At 42.4% G+C, this 23,579-nt stretch overlaps 1 protein-coding gene across 1 annotated transcript in view; it reads right to left on the bottom strand.

Moving 5' to 3' along the window:
• Nucleotides 1-3,390: 3,390 nt before the first annotated feature.
• The window catches only part of KIAA1217 (KIAA1217 ortholog), a 357,946-nt gene continuing 337,757 nt past the window's right edge, over nucleotides 3,391-23,579 (bottom strand). The window contains 6 exon segments of the mRNA XM_081556782.1: nucleotides 3,391-4,674; nucleotides 4,677-5,022; nucleotides 5,728-5,850; nucleotides 6,365-7,966; nucleotides 8,079-8,156; nucleotides 12,130-12,249. Coding sequence (XP_081412908.1) covers nucleotides 4,529-4,674; nucleotides 4,677-5,022; nucleotides 5,728-5,850; nucleotides 6,365-7,966; nucleotides 8,079-8,156; nucleotides 12,130-12,249 — 2,415 coding nt within the window. The 3' untranslated portion in view covers nucleotides 3,391-4,528.

Raw genomic sequence — 23,579 nt, 5'->3', positions numbered from 1 at the left:
GGCCCTCACTGCCATCATATGGTCCCTCTTCTGGACTCCTCCAGCCACAGTGAGGCGTGTCTTACTCCCTGCCTGCCTGCTTTTGTGCTACCCCCCTCCCCAGCCAGACCAACAGCTTTTAAGGGAAGTATTCAGTCATAATTATAGCAGTGACAAGGACACCAGCCCGAACTAATCTTTATTGAGTGTGCTATATGTCAGGCTCTGTCTTAAGAGTTTTCATTACTGTGTCATGTTTAACCTCAGCAGTCCTCCTGTGAGGTAGACTCCATTACTATTTTCTATTAAGAGACGAGGAAGCCAAGACAAGCCCCAGGTTGCATAGCCAGCGAGTGACCTGGTTGATGGATTGGTTATTGACAGAATCTGAGAAGCCCCCATGGTTTATTTCTAAGAATCTTTTTTCAGGTGCAGCCAGTTGGTTGAATGATGAGCTTAAAAGAAAACTTAAGATCATGGCATCCAGTCCCATCCCTTCATGGCAAATAGATGGGGAGACAATGGAGACAGTGACAGACTTTATTTTTGGGGGCTCCAAAACCACTGCAGATGGTGATTGCAACCATGAAATTAAGACACTTGCTCCTTGGAAGAAAAGCTATGACCAACCTAGACGAATATTAAAAAGCAGACACATGACCAACAAAGGTCTGTCTAGTCAAAGCTATGGTTTTTCTAGTAGTCATGTGTGGATGTGAGAGTTGGACTATGAAGAAAGCTGAGTGCTGAAGAATTGATGCTTTTGAACTGTGGTGTTGGAGAAGACTCTTGAGAGTCCCTTGGACTGCAAGGAGATCCAACCAGTCAATCCTAAAGGAAATCAGTCCTGAATGTTCATTGGAAGGACTGATGCTGAAGCTGAAGCTCCAATACTTTGGCCACCTGATGCAAAGAACCAACTCACTGGAAAAGATCCTGAGGCTGGGAAAGATTGAAGGCAGGAGGAGAAGGGGATGACAGAGGATGAGATGGTTGGATGGCACCACCGACGTGATGGACATGAGTTTGAGTAGGCTCTGGCAGTTGGTGACGGACAGGGAGGCCTGGCGTGCTGCAGTCCGTGGGGTCGCAAAGAGTCGGACACGACTTCGTGACTGAACTGACTGAGTGAGAATCTGCTGGTAGTGGTTTAACAAAATCTGAGAGCTCACCCTTCCTGACATCATTCCCTCAGTTAAAGGAACCAAGGTGCCCTTTTGTGACAGGAGCTCTGGGCACCTGGGTTCAATTCCTTCAGGTATGGTAGTTTCCCCTCCAACTTCCTGAGCAGGCAGGCAGCACTTGCCTGGGTCTCAGTCAAGGTCATGCCTGGAGCCATGCTGAGCTTTCCCTGACTTGGTGAGCATGCTTCAGCCTTCATTACACTGGCTGACACTGACCATCACCTGTGCATCCTGGCTCGGGCTCTGGGAAGTCTGAAGTTCCAACTGGAAACTGTGTTTAGTGGCTCACAAAGCATTCTCAGCTTGTCCATACACAAGATCAAATAGCTGACATAAACAGCTAGCTTGTTTATATATTTTAAATGTACATTGTAACGTATACATTATAATTTATATAATGTAGTTGTTGAGATTATGGGACATGATTAAAATGTTGGAGATCTTTATACTTACAAAGTATAAGATAATGACTTTTCTATTGCTTTAATTTTGTATCCATATGAGATGATGGATGTTCACTAAACTTCTTTTTAATTTATAAAAAATTTTATTGAAGTTGAGTTACAATATTGTGTTAATTTGTTATACAACAAAGTGACTCAGTTACACATATACATACGTATTCTTTTTCTTACCCTTTTCCATTATGGTTTGTCACAGGATATTGGATATAGTTCCTTGTGTTATACAGAAGGACCTTGTTTATCGGTCCTATATATAATAGTTTGCTTCTGCTAATCCCAAGCTCCCCATTCATCCCTCCCCCTTGGCAACCACAAGTCTGTTCTGTGTCTGTTTTTTCATAGATATGTTCATTTTGTTATATTTTAGATTCAACATATTATGTGATATTACATGGTATTTGTGTTTCACTTAGTATGACAGTCTCTAGGTCTACCCATGTTGCTGCAAATGACATTATTTCATTCTTTTTGATGACTGAGTGACATTCCCTTGTACATATATACCACATCTTTATTCTGTCAGTGGACATTTAGGTTGTTTCCATGCTTTGGCTTTTGTCAGCAGTGCTGCTATGAACATACGGGTGCATGGATCTTTGCAAATTACAATTTCATCTGGGTATGTGCCCAGGAGTGGGGCCGCTGGATCTAATGATAATTCTATTTGTAGTTTTCTGAGGAAACGCTGTACTGTTATACATAGTGGCTGCACCAGTTTACATTCCCACCAACAGTGTTAAGAGGGGTTCCCTTTTCTCCACACCCTCTCCAGCATTTGTTATTTGTAGACTTTTTAGTGATGGCCATTCTGACCATGGTGAGCTGGTGTGTCACTGTAGTTTTGATTTGCATTTCTCTAATAATTATTGATGTTGAGCATCTTTTCATGTGCCTCTTGGTCATCTGTATGTCATCTCTGGACACTAAACTTACTGTGGTCATCATCTCATGATGTATGTAAGTCAGATCATTACACTGCACACCTTATGCAGCAATATGTATATTGTGTCAGTTATGTTGCATTAAAAGTGGACAAAAAAGATACCTTCCCTGAGTGTGCCCTGAAACATGTGGTTACAATTAATACTTTGAATAGAGGTGTACTAACATTCCTGGTGAAGGCATCCCAGCTCAGTAAACCTAAAGTCTGAGAACATTAATAATAAGGTGCTAAAGCAATAGTAACATTTGTATTTAACACCAAATCAAGTTAAATATTGGGGGTGGAGGGTCAAAAAATAATGATAAGCAAGTCCCTGAGATTTGTTGTAGTCAGTTCATAATCTTGGTATTATTTTCACTAGCTTTTCTGCTGATATTTAAAATGAATACATAATAGGGTAATGTTAGCAGGAATATTTCCCTCTAGACCAATGATCTCTTTTAAAATTGAGAACTCAAAAAAACCAAAATCTTAGTGATAAAGGCATTTTATTTCTACTTTACTTCTACTGGAGATGAAGAAACAAAAGTTAGTAAGAGCCCGTCTGGTAAAGGAGGGTGGTAGAAACTCCATCTGGTTTGCTTGCTGTCAGCTAAACCTTGCTAAGCCACAAAGAAGGTCGGAGGTTTCATGGAAAGGCACTATATTTGTAATGAATTTCTCAGAAACTCACCATGCACTGCCCCAGAGCTTTCAGAAAACCCATCTGCATCTGGTTACATGTTTTCTTATCATGCCCTCAAAGCCAAAAGCATTTAACTTGGTAACAGTTATGTTTGTTCTTTGACTAGGAAGTAGTTATAGGGACAAGGTACAAAAATAGTAAGCATGCAGCCCTTTATTTAGTTTTGCAAAGTCTCTGCTTATAGTTCTGTATATTACATGACTGTGTTATACAAATACACTTATTTACAAAAACACTCTAGCTGTGCAAACTTGTCGCTTTTTTAAAAATGTCCGGGAAGTCCCATTTCTTTCCATCCCAAGACAGATGTTTAAAGCATGCATAAAAATGAACTTTGGTGTGGGAAAACTACTCTATGTGCTGTCACATACAGTATTTTTGGCGTCTATTTATATATTTACAAAAATTGATCAGTTTACAGAACCGTACAGAAGTGTACATTTTAAAATCCACAATGCAGTAGTGTGGGTTACCAGGTCTCAGAAAACAAAGGGAGGATTTAGATACTGCAAAGAAAACAACTAGAGAATCCCAACATGTTGAAAAGAAAGAAAAGCAGAACTAGCTTGCTTGGGCTGGCAAATTATTATACATCATTTTTATGGCAGTGCAGTAGGGTTGATAATTGCCTTCTACATGTACCTCTGTGTTGGCTTGTGTAGAAGTTCATTGGCTTCTTGTCTAGCACACTACTTTCAAATGTACAATGCTATAGTATCAAAATGTTTTGGCAAAAAAGATCTCGAAAGGAACCATGAAGTTTTGACAAAAATAGAAATCTGTAATAAAGCTAAATAACACTAAAATAAAAGGAAATATAATAGTATCTGTTTTACAATTTGTATAGTCACACCTGTGTATTTCTCTGTTCACTTCTAGTCTCCGTAATGAAAAATATTTTTATACAAAACATACCAAAATTCTGGAATCATACATGTTTTACATGCTTAATACATTTTTTATTTTCCTGTCTCACACGCACCCTTCTCTCTGGCCATACTCTCTTTTTTGGTAACACATGCTTGCTTCATTTAACAGGTACTGAATAGAGACAGTAAACACTATGTAATTAGAACAGCAACAAAGTTAAAAAAAAAAAAAAGCTTTACTGAAGTCTATTAATCCAATATTTAGCACATACTTAGCTTTAAGCCTCAAACAGTACAGCAATATGTTACATTCTCTTGTGAAAACAGTAAGACTGTTAAAAAAAAAAAAAATTTTTTTTTTTTTCTTAAATGTAACTCCAACTGTGTTTAATTGGATTTGGCCTTTAAGAGGTTTCCTTTGCTGTGGATGGGGTGGCTTTGCTTGAACTTCCGTTCTGTGCCTTGTAGCTGGTGAGGCTAGGAGTGTGGCTGCTCCTGACGCTCTTTGCACCTTGATTCAGTGAAGTAGGGGAGGCAGGGGAGGGGGGGAGGAGGAGAAGGAGGGAGGGGCTGCTCGGCCATTTTGAGTCTGCAGTGAGAATGAGAGATGGTGACCTTTACCTGCATGAGTGGGGCTCTGAAACTTTAAGGAGCCATTAGAGACAGAGGGGATGAGGGAGGCGGGGGGAGCAGGTCGTCCTGTTTGGGGGCTGAGAGGGTTAGAAGGAACCGATGGTTTAGTAGCAGGCGGATTAGGGAAGTTAGGGCCGTCACCACTAGAAGAAGGCAGAGAACCGCTTTTCCCAGAGCTGGGAGAAAGGGCTGGAATCTTAGAAGCAGGTAAGGAGGGGAAAGTAGGCTTACAGTCCCCACCAGCTTTCTTAGCACTTCCATTAGCCTGCAAACAAAGACGGCGGGAGACAGTTTGTCAGAAAGCTGGTAACACCATCAGTCCACAGGCTCTGGCAACACAGCCCTTCTGAGGATCATTAAATCAAAGACACCAAACCAAACTTAAACCAGTTCAAGGCCTGAGCTGAGTCTTGTCATGCTGTACTGGGCCTGGTAGAAACCCCCCAAGTGCTGGGCAGAGGATGTACAGAATAGGGAAGAAGGAAGAAGAGCGCTTGTGAGAACAGGCACATCATTCTCCTACCATCTCTGGGTTCGGGGGGCGGGGGGGCATGCGGGGGGCTGTTACTGGGGTGGGGGTGGGGCATCATGATGGTTAATGGGCCTCTAGTGCGATGCAGTCAACACACATTAGTACTGGTGACTTTCAGGGCAGCCTTTTCTCTCGGTTTCCCCAAGTGTTCTGATGAACCACTACTCCCCCAAGGAAAGCCACCTGGCCTGCCACCTTGTTTTTACAGGTCAACTTTGGAGTCACACAGTGAAAGATGTTTTATTGCGAGCATGCAAAAGCGTGGTGAGAAGTTCAACAAAGGCTTTGAGACTCTCTCTTCATGCCCCCAGATCCAGGGTGTCTAGATAAACCGTATCTTAACAAAGAAAAAATGCAATATTTGGTATAAACTAAGTCAGTGACTTGCTTCTTAAGCGCAAGAGTGTCCATCCAAAAGTGGGTTTAAGGTAAAACTACCTGGCGGTATTGGCGGGGATCCTGCAGTTTGGACTGCTTGCCAGGTTTGTCCAGGCTTCCAGGTCTGTTCTTGGAACTCATGGGGACTGGCATCCTGCTCGTCTGAGGGGTCCCGGTGGAGCCCTGTGGGGAGGAGCGGCAAGAGGGGGGAGAGAAAGGATGGTGTGAATGAGTCATCCGAGGTCACCCCACTGTGTGCAGAGAAGCTCAACGTGAGAAGCCACAGCCCTACATGCAGGACAGATCTAGGAGACGGACATCAGGAGACACCACTGGGGTTAATTCGGAGAATCAAACAATGAAACTGCCCCACTACTGATCAAACGGATTTTAATGTGAGTATCAGAGCAATCACTTCAACGGCAAATAGCTGGCCCAGCGTCCTTGGGGTTTTCCCAACACCAGTCAGCAACAGAGGTAAAAACAGAAATCGATTAGCTGTTAGACACCTAGTTGTTGTTGTTTTGAAGGCGAGGGAAGAAGTGTGAGAGAAAGGGATCATGGTGAACAGACAACAAAACAAAACGAGCCACCTGAAAGGAAGCGAGTCAATCACAAGACACCTTTTGCTAATGGTGATTATGGCAGATTTAAGAAAGCAGCTGGCTCTTTTCATCTTTCCATCAGACCAAGATACCTTACGTGAAGCTGAAGGTATAGATGAGGGGGGCTCTAAGGCAGTGGATGCTTCATCCAGGACTAGCAAGGACGGGGGACCGGCCTCCTGGGCCGTGTGGGATGAACTTGCAACAGAATCTCTGTGGGAAGAACACGAGGTCTCAACTAGGGCTTTGGGACTCATCTCACTGATGGTGTTTTCCAGCTGTTTGATGGTCTGCTCCAGGCTGTCCAATGTTCTGTAGGTATTTTTTCTGATTTCATCAGTTCTGGAAACTGGAGCATTGCTTTCCAGACTGGGGTGCTCTAGTCTCTTGAGCAGGCTTTTAGGGGCGTCTTCGCATGGAGACCTACTGATCTCGAACCGCTTGGCTTCCTTGTGCTGCTTCAGTGTGCCATCCTCCTCCTCCTCTTCGTAGACCACCACCTGTAATGTCTTCTTCCCAGTCTTGGTGCCTGTGCGAATGGCTTGCGTGAGAGCCGCGAGCTGCTTCTTTGGGAATTTGAACTTGAACTTTTTCTTGGGGCTTTCAAACTGGTCATCAGTCACGTCACCCTGGCTTTCTGAGCTTGGAGAATTAGTTGGGTTGAACTTGATCTCCTCGGTTTTATTCATTTCCTGTCCTCCTGACACTCCTGTCTCCGCTGAAAGGAAGTGTGGCTGCAATTTACTCTTAGCCTCCTGCCCTGCTCGAGGGCTGCCCAAAGCCGCCTCCGTAGGAAACTTTTGGGGAGTGTCATTCTGGACCGCAGGGTCTCCAGTCTCCTCCTCTTCCTCTTCCTCTATCTTTTCTTCCCTCATCATTCTCTCCAGTTCCTCATCACATTCCTCAAATATGGTTGAAAGTCTCTTGTATGCAGCTCGGATGTCCATGGGTTCATCAAAGATGATGATCACGGGTTTCTTGTCCAGGCACACCACGGGTTCTTCACTTTCAGTGCCTTCCTGCTGGGATATCGTCTCTTTTTTGGCGTCAATGTTGACCGTCTGTACATCTTCCCCCTGTCGGCTCACTATATCGCGGACCTCCCCACTGGAGAGAACTTGGACTGCAGTTTTGGTGATCATGAAGGCAATGTTGTCGGTGGTTGCCTTCTCCTCGCTGGGAGAACTTGGTGTGGACTCCCCATCCTCAGTAGGGGTTGTGTTAGCATGCTTAGCTCCCTTTGGTCTTAGGACAACTTGGCCAAACTCTGTCATGGGAACCTCTTGGTCTGGAGTTTTGACATCACGAGTTGTCAGTTCAGTTGATCTAGTGGGAGAGGGAAGGTGACCCTTCTCTGAATCTTCTTGTCTTTGCTGACTCACTCCCTTTGCCTTCCCAAAATTCATCTTCTGATTCTCAGCATCAGATGCAGGGTACTGCAGCCCAGAGATTTTAAGTCCTTTGTTGATTTCACATTTGAATGAACTAACGCCAGAGAAACTAGAATTGACCTTAGGCACATTTTTCTGGGAATGGTTTTTACTGTCTCTAAGTAAACTCTTAGTGGAGAGGGAACTTTCCTTCATTGAGATGTCAGTTTTGTATTCTGCTGTTCTTGCTGCATCAGAAATACTATTCTCCATTCCTCTTTCCCACTTAGGATGGTCACTAGGTGTGAGAGCCCCTGGGGTAACCTGAGAGGAAGAGTGGAGAGGGGAAACCATACAGAGTGATCAGAAATGGATCTGCAGAGGAAGGGAATCAATCTGCATGGTATCAGTTGGAACACATATCTGGTGAACTCACCTTCCGGGATTCCACTGGGGGGCCATTTTCATATTCAACATCAGATTTCCGTACGTCTTCGTGGAAAAATTCCAAATTCTGGTAGAATAGTGTAGGACACGTTACTCCACAAAACCACACCCCCGCCCCCAAAGTGGACTACAACTAGAGTGTTCCTTTAATTACAATTCCAAAACATGCGGGCCAAGCACATTTGTTACACACCAGTCCAAAACCTATAGCTCTGTTTACCTTGGGTTGCTTGGTTCTCCAACTTCCAAAAATGCCCTGTGTTTACACAAGATGAAAATCTCAATTAGCAAAATGCTTCAAGGATTTCAGATGTTGGTAGGGGGAGCAGTTAAGAGAATATAAAGGGACTGATTCTGGACCAGCACGTCCTCTTTTCACCATCTGACTGTGAGCTTAGCTGACTCTAAAACCAGAGGATTGGGGTGGCGTAGTAGAAAGCACAATATATCAGGAGGCAGATTTTGATTCTGGCTCGGATCTGCCACTTAACTGTGTTATTTTAGGCAGGTCATCTCACTTCCCTGGGCCTCAGGTTTCTTGCTTATAAACCAAGGAACTAGACCAGGAAAGTTTTCACATCTCTGCCAGATGGTTATTTCAGTCTTAGCTATGCTTCTTGTATGGGGATTGTCTATAAGGGCTCTGCATTGGTTGGATGTGGTACTTTGAAAAAAAAAACAAAACCCAAAACCATTATTTTTCCTTGGTCAAATCATAGCTTTGAAAACATATTTGCAGTTTGTACTTGCACTTGCCAAGCAAAGTGTCAAAATAACCTTCAAACTAATCATAGCCAAGATGATCAAGTCCCCATTCAGAGTGACAATGCCTCCAAAATGTCATCTAAACATTTAGAAAACAGATACTTGAGGCTGAAGTGGTGACTGTGCCGCCATGATTCAGCTTTGAGTCGCTGGGTGCTCTGATTCAGAGGGAAGATGTGTTTCTGAGGTTCCCACCAAGATTCAGAAGGTAAGAACCGAGTGGAGAGGACCAGGTATGGAGAATGCACTACCAGGTGGAGGTGTAGTGGTAGCCTCAGGCCCCATCCACAGCCCTGACACTAGCCCCGACTTGTCACTTCCAGGGCCATGCTGGCCTTTTTTCTGGCTGCAGAAGCCCAAGAGGAAGAGGTGATCAGAGCAGACTGGGACACGATCCCAAAAAGGCGGTTGGATTTAAAGCAATGACAACATAACGAAGCACAGGAACCCACGCCCCACCAGGGACAACCTAGATCAACCCTACTGTCCAGCTGGAAATGGAAAGAGTGTTTGTACACATCCAAGGAATAACAGAGAGACAACAAAGTCAGTGTTAATCACATGGAAATACGGCACAGGATCCGAAGCGCATCAGCCACCAAACACCTCCTGTTTAACCTCCCCTTGTCCCCATCGGGCCCCAGACAGGTGAAATGAGATTCAGCTGCTACAGTGGAACAATATCTCTTGTGGGATTTGAAATTCAGATTTTAAATTTAGACGTAAAATGTTGTAAGAAGAAAAATAAATGAGGTTTTGTCTTAACATTTCAATTCCAAAGAGGGAGTCAGCTACTATGCTAGGACCCGAGTGTGAATTTACCCAGAGGAGGAATTGGCATGTACAGGGCCGCCGTTCTGCTGACCCCATTTACTGGGGGGTTAGGACTGGCATCTGTTCTGACTGGTCAGTCCACGTCATACCCAGTGAAATATTCCAAATTCCACCCAGAAATATATATATTTTAAAACAGATCTAGCAGCAAGAATGGATCTGCTTCATCAAAGGAAAATGACTTGCCTCTGATGGAAAGTCACTAAGGTAAAGATGTCAAGTGTAGGTTTCACATGACCTAGTATTTTTGGTGCCGGGCTAGAAAAATGAAGGCAGGGATCAAAGCAAGTGAAGTAACTTTATCAAGGGTAACTTGTTCACAGTTGTCATGTAATCTCACAATGATATTTTAATCTTAGATAGTAAAGACTCTGCATGAAATGTAATTAAGCCTCATGAATGTATCTGTTTTGGGACCCTGAGATTTGACTGTTCAGACAATTGGTGAAGCAGAGGTAATAAGCATTTGGGCAAGAAACCAAAATTAGAAACATAAGCGATAGAAGTAAGTACTAGGCTAGCACTTCACGAAAGAGGAGAAGAATTTTAAGAAACATGATTTATGGAAGAGAAAATGAATAGCCCAGAAAGAGGTTAGTAATGACAACAATTTGGGGACAGTTCTGATAGTCATGGTTATTATGAAGGATATCAGTATACTCAATATGATTATCCAGAAAAAGCACCTGTAATTAAACATAGTGTTTAATGACCTGGTGTTGGACAATCAGTACAGACTTGCTCAGTATCTGATGAATCCTTGATTGAGATCTATGTGATCAATGGGATATGGATTTCTAATTGCAGGGCAAGAAACCCCATGCAGCATTTTAGCAAATTAGAAAAATTCTACAGTGAGATGATGACTATTTCTGGAGGGATCCTCAAGAAGCTCCTGGTCAGTATTTTAGAAGAAACAGTCACACTGGTTCAAGTACAGCACATAACTCAGGACGCGCCAGGGCCTTCTGTAAGGCCACAGAAGGAAACTGCTCAGACTGAAGAAGCAACATATTTCCATTGTGATTGTCACGCAGTCAGTTCATACTAATAGGAGATTTTCTTCATGAGAAAGATAAATCAACAATCTCCCCTGGTGCATAGAGATCCCCCTATCACCTGGTTAACGGTTTCATTTGCCAGATACGTGGCAGGCGGAATTTACATGAGGCTCTGGGATGGCAGGTGGCCAGGGAGCAGCAGGTCAGCCTCTGGCAGGGCTGCAAAGCTGGCAGCTATAAGCCAGGACTGCATCTCTTGAAGGAGTGTGCTTGGATAGCCTTCTGGTTTTGTGATCCTGTATCTTTTCACTGAACTTACTTATCCCTGGACTGAGGGATCTACATGAAGTAGCTACTGGGCTGTATGTTGTGGCTGATTTGTTTGACTTTAATGAAAGGAAGCTAGAATTCTGAGATATAAGTTCCTAGCAGAAAATGTTAAGACTTTTTACCCTGGAACTTAGACAGAGGCTTCATTCATAGAAGATGACTCTGTTTGCAAAAATCACCAAAGCTCCAGATTCAATTTACAGAGTTGAAGTTCAGACATTCAGGTTAATCTCCTTTCCTCAAGGTCCTCAGAGGAAAGGACTTTAAGCTAAGCCACCAGGGGCTTCCCTGGTGACTCAGCTGGTAAAGAATCTGCCTGCAATATTGGAGACCTGGGTTTGATCCCTGGGTTGGGAAGATTCCCTGGAGAAGGGAACGGCTAACCTCTCCAGTATTCTGGCCTGGAGAATTCCATGGACTGTATAGTCCATGGGGTCGCAAAGAGTGGGACACGACTGAGTGACTTTCACTTTCTTTAAAGTCCTTATGTCATGACAGTGACCTTGTTTTAGAGCCTAGTTATCTCTTCGGAAACTTTGAGAATGACACAAAGTATGATAGCACTAAAGGGATACTGAACTTGTTGACTTGGAAGGTGCACTTTGAGAATCAGTAGTAGTAACAAAAACTCTGGCATCCTCAAAGATGTGTGAAAGTCTCCATAGATACACCTGTGGATGGCAGGTCAACAATTTTGCTGTGCATTTTCTTCCTGGAATCTAAAGCTTTTGCTTACTTTTAATGTAGACATCTTTGGTCCAGAAGACATGTTAAACATTGGAAAAAGTGCTACCTGCTTCATGTTTCCATTTTTTTCTCTTAGAGTTCTAGAAAATCTTGATGATGTCTTATCTTTGGTTTGGGGAGAAAATGCCTAAATTCTTCACCTATGGTTGTGTGCTGTGCACAGAACACAACATCCACTCTGGAATCCCGAGCCAGAGATCTCTAGTGAAACCCCAAGCCGTGTCTCCATTGGTTTAAGGAGGGGAAAAAAAAGGGTGAGGAAAAGAGAGAAGGCACAGAAGCTCAAGCACAGAGCGATGTTAGTGTCAGAGCCAGGAAAGAAGGACAGTCCACTGGGTGGCCAGCGTGTAACTGCCACGTTACCTTCTTCTCCTTGGACGGGGCTGTGGCCCCCGGCCTAGTGTCTTTAACGTGGCTGTCAGCCCGGGACTGCTCAGCGTGACTGTTTGAATTTACATCCATAAAGGAACACTTCTGGAATGCCTAAGGAATTAAAATACTGAGGTTAAAAGGGATGAAGTGCAGTGAGGCGGTCAGAGGGAACAGCTGGGAATCCAGAGGATTTCCCGTTGGAGACCCCAGCCTGGTCCTGCGTGTGGGACACGCTGGGGCCAGAGAGTCAGCGCCCTGAAAACCAGTTCCCCAGTTGACCTCAGGTCAGCAAAGCCCTTACTTTGGGAGCCAAGATGAAATGGACAGAGCCTTTGAAATGAAAGCCCTTTAATTCTGTCTGGGTGAACCTGATTCGTACTTAGTAGGGCTTCTATGAAGGAGTTTTGACCCTTAAAAATGCTGACTGTGTAAATGAATTAAGAAGCTATCTTTCCAGTTTCCATTATATTTTTGCCAGTTTTATTGAGATGAAAGGGCACAAGATACTGTAAATTTTTAAACCTTAAAATGGAAGTCATCTTTAACAGTTCACTGTTTGCAGTAGCAACATACTCCCATGCTCTGGACTGTTCTGGTGTAGAATAAAGTGAATTTTGAGCAGTCTGGGAGCGACCAGAGCCCCACAGACTTGTCTCTGAAAACTAATGACTGGAGTTACAGGAGTGCAGGGCCACTCCAGTGAATAGAGTGAGGGTGGCCAGCTTTCAGAGAGAAAGCATCAACTGTGTATAGGGCAGAAAGGCAGCGACAATACATATGATGGTAAGAACAGGAGAGTAACCCAAGCAGCAAAGTTCCCTGAAACGACTGGTTCAGTCAGGCTGCATGACATCATACCGTTACCTGGGCCACACCTAGAGAATTAAGGCAGACTCTGCACTGTAGGACTTTTTTTTTAAGTTTTCAAATTTTTGTTTAATGGAACTATGGTTGATTTATAATGTTGTGCCAATCTCTGTTGTACAGCAAAGTGACTTGGTTATATACATAAGACATTTTTTTTTAGATATTCCTTTCCATTATGGTTTATCACATGATATTGAATATAGCTCCCTGTGCTATATACTAGGACCTTGTTGTTTATCCATCCTATATATCTTTATATAATAGTTTACATCTACTAATCCCCAACTCCCAGCCCCTCCCTCCCCCTCCTCCCCCTCAGCAACCACAAGTCTGTTCTCTGTGAGTCTGTTTCTGTTTTGAAGATAGGTTCATTTGTGCCATATTTTAGATTCCACATACAAGTGGTATCAGATAGTATTTCTTTCTCATCCTGACTTGATTTAGTATGATAACCTCTAGGTCCATCTGTGTTGCTACAGATGGCATCATTTCATTCTGTTTTATGGCTGAGTGGTATTCTAGTGTATGTATGTACCCCATCTTCTTTATCCATTTATCTGTTGATGGACATGAAGGATGTTTCCATGTTCTGGCTATTGTGAATTGTGCTGCTATGAACAAAGGGGCGCATTTATCTTTAGAAAAATGTTTTTATTGGAGTATAGTTGCTTTATAAGGTGTTAGTTTCTGCTGTACAGCAAAGTGAATTAGCTATATGTATACATATATCCCCTCTTTTTTGGATTTCCTTCCCATTTGGGTCACCACAGAGCACTGAGTTCCCTGTGTTATGCAGCAGGTTCTCATCAGTTATCTATTTTAGACATAGTAGTGTACCTATGTCAATCCCAGTATTCCAATTCATCCCAACTACCCTCCTTTACCCCCCTGGTGTCCGTATGTTTGTTTTCTACATCTGTGTCTATTTCTGCTTTGCAAATAGGTTCATCTGTACCATTTTTGTAGAGTCCCCATATATGCATTAGTATATAATATTTGTTTTTCTCTGACTTCACTCTGAATGACAGTCTCTAGGTCCATTCATGACTCTGCAAATGGCACAAATCTGTTCCTTTTTAAGGATGAGTAATTCCACTGTCATATCTTTTTGCCTTTTCATACTGTTCTGGAAGGAGGAGAAGGGGACAACAGAGGATGAGATGGTTGGATGGCATCACCGACTCGATGGACGTAAGTTTGAGTAGGCTTTGGGAGTTGGTGATGGACAGGGAAGCCTGGCATGCTGCGGTCCATGGGGTCATGAAGAGTTGGACACGACTCAGACTGAACTGAACTGAACTGAATTCCACCGTGTTGGGTTGGCCAAAAAGTTTTTTTCAGTTTTTTTTTGGTTTAGGAGTTATATAAAAACCCAAATGAACCTTTTGGCAAACTCAATATAGATATACCACATCTTCTTTGTCCATTCTTCTGTTGATGGACATTTAGGTTGCTTCCATGTCCTGGCTATTGTAAATAGTGCTGCAGTGAAAACATTAGAGTGCATGTGCCTTTATAAATTACAGTCTTCTCCAGATATATGCCCAGGAGTGGGGTTGCTGGATCATATGGTAGTTCTATTTTTTAAAGAAACTCTATACTATTCTCCATAGTGGCTGTGTCAATTTACATTCCCACCACCACTGTAGGAGGTCCCTTTCATTCCACACCCTTTCCAGGATTTACTGTTTGTAGATATTTTGATGATGACCATTCTGACCAATGTGAGGTGACACCTTATTGTAGTTTTGATTTGCATTTCTCTAATAATTAATGATGTCGAGCATCTTTTTATGTGCCTCTTGACCATCTTTATGTCATCTTTGGAGAAATGTCTGTTGAGGTCTTCTACCCATTTTTTTATTGGGTTGTTTACTGTTTTGGTATTGAGCTTCATGAATTGTTTATTTTGGAGATTAATCCCTTGTCAGTTGCTTTGTTTGCAAATATTTCTCCCATTCTGAGGATTGTCTTTTCATCTTGTTTATAGTTTCCTTTGCTATGCAAAGCTTTTGAGTTCAATTAGTTCCCATTGTTGTTTTTGTTACTCTAGGACTTGGGTCAAAAAAGATCTTGCTGTGATTTATGTCTAAGAGTATTCTGCCTGTGTTTTCCTCTTAAAGAGTTTTACAGTATCCAGGCTGACATGTAGGTCTTTAATCCATTAGAGCTTTGTCCAGTATATGCCCAGGAGTGGAATTGCTGACTTCCACTCAGCAATTCTATTTTTAGTGTTCTGAAGAACCTCCATACTGTTTCCAAGTGGCTTTACCAACATACATTCCCACCAGTAGTGTAGGAGAGTTCCCTTTTTTCTTCACCCTCTCCAGCATTTGTTATTTGTAGACTTTTTAATGATGGCCATGCTGAATATTGTAAGATGGTATCTCATTACAGTTTTGATTTGCATTTCTCTAATAATTAGTGATGTCGATCATCTTTTCATGTGCCTCTTGGCCATCTGTACGTCTTTGAAGAAATGTCTGTAAAGTCTTATGCCCATTTTTTTTATTGTTTTTTGTTGTTGTTGAGCTGTAAGAACTGTTGTATATTTTGGAGGTTAAACCCTTGTTTGTCACATGATTTGTAAATATTTTCTGCCATCCCATAGGTTATCTTTTCATTTTTAACAAATGGTTTCCTTTGCCTTTGCAAAAGCTTGTAAGTTTGATTAGGTCCCATTTTGCTTGCTTTTGTTTTTACTTCTATTCCCTTAGGAGAGTGACCTAAGCAAACATCGACTTAGTTATGATTTATGTCTGAGAATGTTCTGCCTATGCTCTCTTCTAGGAGTTTTATGGTGTCATAGGACTTGAACTCCTCAAATCATTCTAATGTGCAGGCAGGATTAAGGACCAGTTATTTAAATGAATAATTTCAAATAATCACCTTGTATTTTCTTAATGTCAAGTACTGTCATTTGGAGATAACTGTAGACACAAACAATAATGTGCTCTCCCCACATGAACATTCCAGCACAGGTTTTAAAATACACATAGAGCTGATGCCTGGCACCTTCCCCAGCTATTCTGGCTCCTGGTTCCCTCCTTAGACACCCTGTCCTCTCTGATCCTAGAGAGGCCCCAAGGGTCTGCTTACTAGGGCCATTCGCCATCTCCATTGGGCTGTTAGACCCTGGACTTCAGAGCCAGTGGTTTTTTTCTTCTGATGCCCAGTGACATGAAGCAGAAAAGTTGTCCCACAGTTACACTTGGGGCTGCAGCTGCTCCTTGCTTGTCCTGCCTCAGCGGGGCCGGGGGCTGCCTAACTGTAGAGCCTGTGGAGGCAAAGGCTCCAGCAGGGCCACTGGCCGACTTTCTAATGCAGCAGGCTAACTGATGAGGTTGGTTACCTTAGGGTTAGAGCACTTTACTCACCACTGCTACCTGATCACCAGTAATACAACAGGAAGCTAGATACTCTGCCTTTGTATAGCTTTCAGCCAAAGAAAGCATCCAAGCCATTTAGATATCAATGGAGGGAAATATCCTCAAGTGTTGAAACACAGAAATTACTTCTCTTGGGGGCAGTGCAGGACTATTTGCAAGCCTAAAAGCCTATAGTTCTTTGATTATTAGTGCTTGTTCACCTTTCACAAATTAGAAATTACCTAGTGCTTTGTCTTCATTTGAAACAAACTGGGTCATGATTTATTTATATCATAATTGATTATTTATACTGTATTTGTTATTTAATATTGGCATATAATTGATTTACAATGTTCTGTTAGTTTCAGGTGTACAGCAAAGAGATTCAGTTATACATATACACATATCTGTTTTTTTTAAAAATTCTTTTCCCATTTATGCTATTGTATATTGAGTAGAATTCCCTGTGCTATACAGAGTGCTATAATAGTGCTTATCTATTTTATATATAGTAATGTGTACATATTAATCCCAAACTCCTAATTTAGAACCCTCACAACCTTTCCCCTTTGGTAACCTAAGTTTGTTTGCTTAGTCTGTGAGTCTGTTTCTGTTGTGTAAATAAGTCATTTTTTAGATTCAGTCATTTCAAAATCCTAAAAGATGATGCTGTGAAAGTGCTGCACTCAACATGTCAGCAAATTTGGAAAACTCAGTAGTGGCCACAGGACTGGAAAAGGTCAGTTTTCATTCCAATCCCAAAGAAAGGCAATGCCAAAGAATGTTCAAACTACCGTACAACTGCACTCTCACACGCTAGCAAAATAATGTTCAAAATTCTCCAAGCCAGGCTTCAACAGTATGTGAACCGAGAACTTCCAGATGTTCAAGATGGATTTAGAAAAGGCAGAGGAACCAGAGATCCAAATTGCCAACATCCATTGTATCATTGAAAAAACAAGGGTTCCAGAAAAACATCTACTTCTGCTTTATTGACTACCCCAAAGCCTTTGACTGTGTGGATCACAACAAACTCTAGAAAATTCTTAAAGAGATGGGAATACCAGACCACTTAACCTGCCTCTTGAGAAACCTGTATGCAAGTCAGGAAGCAACAGTTAGAACTGGACATGGAAACAACAGACTGGTTCCAAATCGGGAAAGGAGTACATCAAGGCTGTATGTTGTCACCCTGCTGGTTTAACTTATATGCAGAGTACATCATGAGAAACGCTGGGCTGGAGGAAGCACAAGCTGGAATTAAGATTGCCGGGAGAAATATAAATAACCTTGGATATGCAGATGACACCACCCTTATGGCAGAAAGCAAAGAAGAACTAAAGAGCCTCTTGATGAAAGTGAAAGATGAGAGTGAAAAAGTTGGCTTAAAACTCAGCATTCAGAAAACTAAGATCATGGCATCCAGTCTTATCACTTCACAGCAAATAGATGCGGAAACAATGGAAACAGTGGCTGACTTTATATTTTTGGGCTCCAAAATCACTGCACATGGTGATTGCAGCCATGAAATTAAAAGATGCTTGCTCCTTGGGAGAAAAGCTATGACCGACCTAGACAGCATATTAAAAAGCAGAGTCATTACTTTGTCAACAAAGGTCCGTCAAGTCGAGGCTGTGGTGTTCCCAGTAGTCATGAATGGATGTGAGAGTTGGACTATAAAGAAAGCCGAGTGCCAAAGAATTGATGCTTTTGAACTGTGGTGTTGGAGAAGACTCTTGAGAGTCCCTTGGACTACAAGGAGATCCAACCAGTCAGTCCTAAAGGAAATCAGTCTTGAATATTCATTGGAAAGACTGATGCTGAAGCTGAAACTCCAATACTTGGGCCACCTGATGTGAAGAACTGACTCATTTGAAAAGACCCTGATGCTGGAAAGATTGAAGGCCAGAGGAGAAGGGGATGACAGAGGGTGGTGAGATGGTTGGATGCTATCACTGACTCAATGGAATGAGTTTAAGTAAGCTTCAGGAGTTGGTGATGGACAGGGAAGCCTGGCATGCTGCAGTCTGTGGGGTCACAAAGAGTCGGACAAGACTGAGAAACTGAACTGAACTGCTATTTGTGATACTTGTCTTTCTCTGACTTATTATGATGATCTCTAGGCCCATCTGTGTGGCTGCAAATGGCATTGTTTAATTCCTTTTGATGGCTGAGTAGTAGTCTGTTGTGTATACATATATACACCACCTATTCTTAATTCATTCCTCTGATGAGCATTTAAGTTACTGCCATGTCCTGACTGTCGTAAATAGTGCTGCAATCAACACTGGGGCGCATGTGTCTTTTTGAATTATGGTTTTCTCTGGATATGCCCAGAAGTGGGATTGTTGAATCATATGTGGTACTATTTTTAGTTTAAGGAACTTTCATACTGTTCTTCATAGTTGCCTCTACCAATTTACATTCCTACCAACAGTATAAGAGGGTTCCCTTTTCTTCACACCCTCTCCAGCATTAATTGGTTTATAGATTTTTGATGATGGTCTCTTTGGTGTGAGGCAATACCTCATTATAGTTTTGTTTTGCATTTCTCAGATAATTAGTGATGTTGAGCAACTTTTCATGTGTTTTGGGGGCATCTGTATCTCTTTGGAGAAATGTCTATTTAGGTCTTCCGCCAATTTATTGTTTTTTTAAATTTTTTGATGAGCTATTTGTAAATTTTGGAGATCAATCCCTTGTTAGTTGCTCTGTTTTCAAATATTTTCTCCCTTTCTGAGGGATGTCTTTTCATTTTGTTTATGGTTTTCTTTGCTGTGCAAAAGCTTTTAAATTTAATTAGGTCCCATTTGTTTATTTTTGTTTTCATTACTCTAGGTGGTGGGTCAGAAAACTTCTTGCTGTGATTTATGTCAAAGAATGTTCTTCCTATGTTTTTCTCTAGGAGTTTTAATAGTGTCTGGCTTACATTTAGGTCTTTAATCCATTTTGAGTTTATTTTTGTGTATGGTGTTAGGGAGTATTTGAATTTCCTTCTTTTATATGCAGCTGTCCAGTTTTCCCAGCACAAATTATTGAAAAGGCTACTGTCCTTTCTCCATCGTATATTCTTGCTTCCTTTGTTATAGACTAGGTGACCATAGATGCATGGGTTTATCTTGGGGCCTTCTATCCTGCCAATACCATATGTTTTGATCACTGTAGCTTGCAGTAGAGCCTGAAGTCAGGGAGCCTGAATCCTCCAGCTCCATTTTTCTTTCTCAAGATTGCTTTGACTTTTTGGGGTCTTTTGTGGTTCCATAGAAATTATAAGTTTTTGTTTTCATTCTGTGAAAAATGCCACTGTTAATTTGAAAGGGATTGCATTCAATTGTAGGTTGCTTTGGATAGTATATTCATCTTCACAATATTGATTCTTTCCATTCAAGAACATGGTATATATATCTTCATCTGTTTGTGTCATCTTTGATTTCTTTCATGAGTGTCTTAGGTGGTTTTGTGAATACAGGTCTTTTACCTCCTTAGAGACTGGCTTATTCGGTTCAGTTCAGTCGCTCAGTCGTGTCCGACTTTTTGTGACCCCATGAACCACAGCACGCCAGGCCTCCCTGTCCATCACCAACTGCTGGAGTCCACCCAAACCCATGGCCATGAGTCGGTGATGCCATCTAACCATCTCATCCTCTGTCGTCCCCTTCTCCTCCTGCCCTCAATCTTTCCCAGCATCAGGGTCTTTTCAAATGAGTCAGTTCTTCGCATCAGGTGGCCAAATTATTGGAGTTTCAGCTTCAACATCAGACCTTCCAATGAACACCCAGGACTGATCTCCTTTAGCATGGACTGGTTGGATCTCCTTGCAGTCCAAGGGACTCTCAAGAGTCTTCTCCAACACCACAGTTCAAAAGCATCAATTCTGCGGCGCTCAGCTTTCTTTATAGTCCAACTCTCACATCCATACATGACCACCGGAAAAACCATAGCCTTGACTAGATGGACCTTTGTTGGCAAAGTAATGTCTGTGCTTTTTAATATGTTGTCTAGGTTGGTCATAACTTTCCTTCCAAGGAGCAAGCGTCTTTTAATTTCATGGCTGCAATCACCATCTGCAGTGATTTTGGAGCCCCCCAAAATAAAGCCAGCCACTGTTTCCCCATCTATTTGCCATGAAGTGATGGGACCAGATGCCATGATCTTAGTTTTGTGAATGTTGAGCTTTAAGCCAACTTTTTCACTCTCTTTCACTTTCATCAAAGAGGCTCTTTAGTTCTTCTTCACTTTCTGCCATAAGGGTGGTGTCAGCTGCATATCTGAGGTTATTGATATTTCTCCCGGCAATCTTGATTCCAGCTTGTGTTTCTTCCAGCCCAGCGTTTCTCATGATGTACTCTGCATATAAGTTAAACCAGCAGGGTGACAATATACAGCCCTGACGTACTCCTGTTCCTATTTGGAACCAGTCTGTTGTTCCATGTCCAGTTCTGTTGCTTCCTGACATGCATACAGGTTTCTCAAGAGGCAGGTCAGGTGGTCTAGTATGCCCATCTCTTTCAGAATTTTCCAGTTACTGGTTTATTCCTAGGTATTTAATTCTTTTTGTTGCTATGGTAAATGGGATTTTTCCCTTAATTTCTCTGATTTTTTTGTTGTTAATGCACAGAAATCCCTTGCATTTCTATACACTAATTTTGTAATCTGCAACTTTACCAGATTCACTGATTAGCTCTAGTAGTTTTCTGGTGGCATCCTTAGGATTTTCTATTTATAGTATCATGTTATCTGCAAATAGTGACAGTTTTTCTTCTTTTCCAATTTGGATTCTTTTTATTTCTTTTTCTTCTGTGGTTGCCATGGCTAGGACTTCCAAAACTACGGTGACTAATCATGGCAAGAGTGGACATCTTTACCTTGTTTCTGATCTTAGAGAAAATGCTGTCAGTTTTTCACCATTGAGAATGATTTTGGCTGTGGGTTTGTCATATATGGCCTTTATTATGTTGAGGTAGGTTCCCTCTATGCCCACTTTCTGGAGAGTTTTTGTCATGTATGGGTGTTGAATTTTGTCAGAAGCTTTTCTACATCTCTTGAGATGATCATATGGTTTTTATTCTTTAATTTGTTAATATGGGTGTATCACACTGATTGATTCCCTTTCCTTGATTGTGGTTTCCTTTCCACAGGCTCCAGGGCTGTCCTTCATCTTGCTTCTGGAGTCTGCCTCTTGGGGGAGGAGGCTGATCTAAGGGGCTTGTGCAGGCTTCCTGGTGAGAGCAGCTGCTTCCTGCCCATTGGTGGGTGGAGCTGTGTCAAGGGGTGGGTGTTTAGAGGTGGCTTTGGTCTCAGACGGGGCTGTGTTCCTATTGACTGTTTGGCCTGAGGTGTCCTAGCACTGGAGCCCACAGGCTATTGGGTGGGGCCAGGTCAAAATGGTGACTGCTTGGGGAGCTCACACCTATGAGTACTTTCCAGTGTGTCTGCCTCCAGTATCTCTGACCCCATAGTGACCTCACACCTCCCCAGAGACCCTCCGAGACCAGCAGGGAGGTCTGGCCCAGGCTCCTATGACTCACTGCTTTTTCCCTGGGTTGAGAGTACATAAGACCTTGTGTGCATCTCCAGGAGTGGAGTTTCTGTTTCCCTCCATTTGGTAGAGTCCTTTGACCCCAACCTTGCTGGCCTTCAAAGCTGGGGGCTCCTCCTGATGCCAGGCCCCCAGGCTGGGGAGTTGGACGTGGGGCTCCACACTCTCACTCCTGTGGGAGAACCTCTGCGATACAATCGTCTTCCAGTTGGTGGGTCTCTCACCTGGTAGGTACTGGATTTGATGTTATAGCAGCAGCTGTGTCCCTCCTCCCATCTTATCTTGGCTTCTTTGTCTTTGGATGTAGAGTATCTCTTATTGGTAGGTTCTAGTCCTCTTTGTTAATGGCTGTTCAGCAGTTAGTTGTGGTTTTGGTATTTTTGTGAGAGGAGATGAGCTGACATCCTTCTACTCCACTATCTTGTCCTCTTCCCCTTCATATTTGTTATTTACACCATAATTTGGGAGCAAATGCTATAATGAATGGCCCCAGCATCTGCCGACGCATCTTAGGACAGGCACTAATGCCCAGCAGCAAGTAGCCTTGACCTACCAGTGTCTTGGTCAGAGGGCCCCCCAGTGGATAAGGCCTCCTTGCACTCAATTGTTTTTCATGAGTCACTGACTATAATCCATGGTTCTTATGAATGAAATTCTCTGACCGGTCTAAAAACCTGTAAGCAAACTGTTTAATGGAGGGGATGTCTCAGGCCAGTCCGAGTTTTAATGAGGCTAGATAGGGCTCATGCATGTGACAAATAAACCAGCAGCTCGGTTTTCCTTGGAAAACCTAAGCAACTTAACATTGCCAGTTGTTACCATGGAGAGCAGGATGGAAGAGCTGAGGTGGATATATAGCATGGTCTGAAAGTTCTTCTCCAAATGAAGGCAGATCCTTGGGCTGCACAGAACCATTGGTACCTTGGCAAACATGTTCTGGAGCCCTAAGGAAGTTTGATCTGACCATTGAATGGGCAAAAAAGTCCTACATTAATTCATGAATCAAAATGAAATATTCTACAAATAGACTTTGGTCTAGGAATTGTGCTTTATGACTGATTAGACAAGTTCTTAGAGTGTACACCTGGGGCAGATTTACACCCAGGATCTGAATGTGGGATCAACTTTGGGTGTAGTCCTGTACCTCATCATCATTCCTACAAGTAAACTGGGTCTGTTAACAAATACAAATCTAAAAATAAAGTAACATTTCTCAAGTAGACCAAAGAAAACAGCAATCAAAATTATTCTGCTTTTTGGAATACCTGAAAAGATGACGTTGACACTGACTGGGAATTGGCATGGAGGACAGAAGGCCACATGATTCCAGGCCTGTCATTCTAAGAATTAAAGCGAAAGAAGGGTACCCCACTTGAAGGGGGCTTGAATCAGTCCTTAAGAAGGACTGATATTTCTAATCCCCATCTTAACTCATTATCGACCACAGACATAGTCATGTCTTTTGTTACCCAAATGTTAGTGACCTGAGATGTTTCAGTATTCACTTAACTAACTGCTGGCCACAGGCCTTAGTTTCTGCAAAAATCCCTCAGTCAATGTGTTAAGTGCTTTTAAAATGAAGCAGGGACTATTCACACTGAAAGGAAAGTAAATCCTACCAGCCAGAGCTAGGAAAGCTTGGAATTAATTTTTGGGCATACACTTCC

Source organism: Giraffa tippelskirchi, chromosome 13, assembly GCF_054371585.1.
Source record: "Giraffa tippelskirchi isolate mGirTip1 chromosome 13, T2T-mGirTip1v1.2.pri, whole genome shotgun sequence".
NCBI lineage: Eukaryota > Metazoa > Chordata > Mammalia > Artiodactyla > Giraffidae > Giraffa > Giraffa tippelskirchi.
The sequence above is the reverse complement of the archived record's forward strand: the minus strand, read 5'-3'. Positions and strand labels throughout refer to the sequence as shown.